This window comes from Chrysochloris asiatica, unplaced genomic scaffold (genome assembly GCF_000296735.1).
Source record: "Chrysochloris asiatica unplaced genomic scaffold, ChrAsi1.0 scaffold00595, whole genome shotgun sequence".
Classification (NCBI taxonomy): domain Eukaryota; kingdom Metazoa; phylum Chordata; class Mammalia; order Afrosoricida; family Chrysochloridae; genus Chrysochloris; species Chrysochloris asiatica.
This window is the reverse complement of record NW_006409113.1, coordinates 296,613-299,987: the sequence shown is the minus strand read 5'-3', so window position 1 is coordinate 299,987 and position 3,375 is coordinate 296,613. Positions and strand designations below refer to the sequence as shown.

The window sequence follows — 3,375 nt, the reverse complement described above, 5'->3', positions numbered from 1 at the left end:
ATTTCCACTAGCAAAAATGAGCACAGATAAAAATGAGCACTTTATAATAGGAACCAAAATGAAAGAAAATCAAACCAGAAAGTGTGAAGTGGTATGCTGTAGGAGTCCAATAAAATAAGTCAATGAAAATTTATGTAGTGGTAAAGTGCTAGAAAGTTCTTTCATTAGTATTTTAAAAATGGTTAGAGTAAAAATATGTTTACAGCTTCATTTGATGGTGGTGACCACAGGCACCATTGCAATGGCACTGGCTGAGTTGGAGTTGACAATGTCCTCGTACTCTGGAGGTGGGTCTAAATGAGGTTCTGTTTCACTTCTGCGAAGGGTCACCTGACCAGTGGCCTCCTCATAGGTCGGTGGGGGGTCGCAGTTAGACAGGCGGGTGGAGATGGAATCTGAGCGGCCAACTACATATTCCAGAAAGCCTGGAGACAGCCCGCTGTTATCATACATTTCATCTGGTTGGGAAGGAGGAGTGATGATATTAAGGTGCTGAGGAAAAGGGATGTGGCCCTCAGTCACTGTCTGTCTTCGAGTTTTGTTTCTCAGAAAGCATCTCCAGATTAGAAAAATGACAAGGAGGATGATGAAGAGGCCAAAGATTAACGGAAAGGTCAGGTAAAACTGAAACCAGTCACTTCCTCTGTGACTCTCTCCCTGGTGCGCCTTTGTGTAGGTGTTCCAAAACTCCTTCTGAAAATGCAAGACAAAACAAATCAGAAATTAATATCATGAATATATGGGAAATACCAGATTTATAAATGTCAGGTGTCAATCAACATAATGAGCAATAAAACCCAAACCATATTTGTCGGTTTAAATAATCAGTAGCCTATCATTTTCATCACCAAAAAATTACACATAAATCATGGTGATCAGTCTGGGTCCTCCCTAAAACTGTCAGTCAGAATCTATACATCTGTTTCAAGCCTTGACATTACTTAGATTTTCGACTATGACAATTTAGAGAAAAAAAAATTAAAGAATATTAGGCTTCTTCTTTCCCGATTATGCTAAGTAATTTTCCTTCAAAAATACTATTCAAAACTCATTTTCTATGTCCAACTATGAGGGTCTCATAGTTGTTGTTAGGTGCCATCAAGTTGGATACGACCCATAGTGACCCTGTATCGAGTTTCCAAGAAGCGGCTGGTGAGCTTGAACTGCTGATGTTGAGGTTCAAACCAACTTTATAGTCCAATGCATTAGCCTACAGCACCACACTAGGATTCCATGAGGTTCTCATTACCTTATCATTAATTTAAAACAACAACATGTTATGGTTGACTATGACTCAAAGCAATACCATGAGTTTCAAAGTGGAACTATGCTCTATAGGGTTTTTTAAAAAAAAATAATTTATTTTGTTGTTGTTGAGAACGGACCCTGCAAAATATACACCAAGTCAACAATTTCTGCATGAACATTTCAGTGATATTGATTGCATTCCTTGAGTTATGCAACCATTCTTTCCCCATTTATTCCCTTGCCCTCATTATCTATAGTGTTTTCAAGGACTGATTTTTCATAAGTACATCACCATGTCTTTATCCCAAGTGCCTTTCAGTGGACTCAAACTACTAACCTTTTGGTTAGCAGCCCAGTACATTTGGACCACTCAGGGACTCATCATCCTTAATGTTGTTGTTGTTAAGTGCCATCGAGTTGGTTCTGACTCATAGTGACCCGGTATAGTATTTCCAAAGAGCACCAATCTTTTTTTGAACCACCAATCTTGTGGTTAGCAGGGCAGTGCTTCTCCTACAGCACCACACCAGGACTCCATAATCATTAATGGTATGTGTTAATTTAGAAACTTGAGTCCTGGATAGTGCAAATGATTAATGCATTGACTGCTAACCAAAAGGTTGGTGATCCGAGTCTACCCAGATGCTCTTCAGAAGAAAGGCCTTGAGATCTACTTCTAAAATATCAGCCACTGAAATTCCTATGGAGCACAGTTCTCCTCTGGCACACAGAGTCACCAAGAGTCGGAAACGATGGCAGCTGGTTATATAGGGTTTTGGTATTCAAACACTTCACAGATGAAAACCTTGTTTTCCAATTGCTGTGTATGGAGTTCCCTTCCACTAGACTTTCATTTCCAACAATCTCTTACCATCTCCAATGCAAATACTGACTAAATGTTGAAATTACATATTCTTCCCAGTAGAGGCCTCAAGCTAGTCAAGAAGCTGCCTTTGGTTATTTTTAAAACTAGGCCTTAATTCTAAATAAAAAGTGGGTTAGTAGTTCAAATCTTTAATGTTTGTGGGTGTGAATATATAAAGAGAGAAAAACAACAACAACAACAAAAAAACAACCCTGAGCTAATTACTAGTTACGATACCTGAGCACAATAGTCTGTAAGTCTTAGTTTCATTACCTGTATATGGAAGAATGCTCACCTACCTTATAGGCTGTCTGAGCATTAAATGAAATAATACATATAAAGTGTTTAGTCAACTGTTTGATAAAACGATGCAGTCACAAATTTCCACCCCTGAAATATACATTAAAATGCCAACATTTTATCATTTTAAGATTGATTTTGACATACTGTAAGAGAAAGTGTACGGCTTCCTAAAAGCTATGTATCTATTTCCAGGGTTGGCAATACAAAGCTTAAGCACTCAGCTGCTAACCAAAAGGTTGGCAGTTCAAACCCACCAGCTGCTTCATGGGAGTAAGATGTGTGGGGTAGTTGTATTCTGCTTCATAGGGTTTCTCTGAGAATATTCTCAAAGACTAATGGATTTGGTATGTATATATTTACAGTGAATTGTACCAAAAAAATAGATGAAAATATTCTAGGTTCAGTAATAAAATAAACCAAAGTTATCTAAAGTGTATGGGTTTCTGGTGTGGCACTGCAGGATCAGTGGACTGGACTGCAAACCACAAGGTCAGCAGTTCAAATCCACCAGCTACTTCTTGGAAAACTTATACAGGGTCACTAAGAGTAGGAACTTACTCAACGACATTTAACAATATACTTTGTTGTTATTGTTAAATGTCGCAGAGTCAGTTCTAACTAATAGAGCCTGTAACTGTTAAGTGTTGTAGAGTCAGTTCCAACTCATAGTGACCTTGTATAGGGTTTCCGCATAGCGGCTGGTGGTTTGAACCTTTGGTCTTGTCATTAGCAGACCAGTGCTGATCCTACAGACCCATGCCAGAATTCCATATCTCAATACAACCAATGAACTGACATCTTCAAATGACATTTGTTTCACAAATACGAAAAAATTTAAAGTAAGTGCACAGGACAGATCATCAGTTTTACATTCAACAAATCATATACTTTGTTTCATTACAATGATTTTAATCCCTTCCATATACCATCAGTTAACAGTATTTCTCTCTATTCATTTT

At 38.1% G+C, this 3,375-nt stretch overlaps 1 protein-coding gene across 1 annotated transcript in view; it reads right to left on the bottom strand.

Annotated features, from left to right (window-relative positions):
- Positions 1-207: 207 nt before the first annotated feature.
- The window catches only part of LOC102819753 (transmembrane gamma-carboxyglutamic acid protein 1-like), a 42,542-nt gene continuing 39,374 nt past the window's right edge, over positions 208-3,375 (bottom strand). The window contains exon 3 of the mRNA XM_006877770.1: positions 208-693. Coding sequence (XP_006877832.1) covers positions 208-693 — 486 coding nt within the window. The remainder of the gene's footprint in view (positions 694-3,375) is intronic.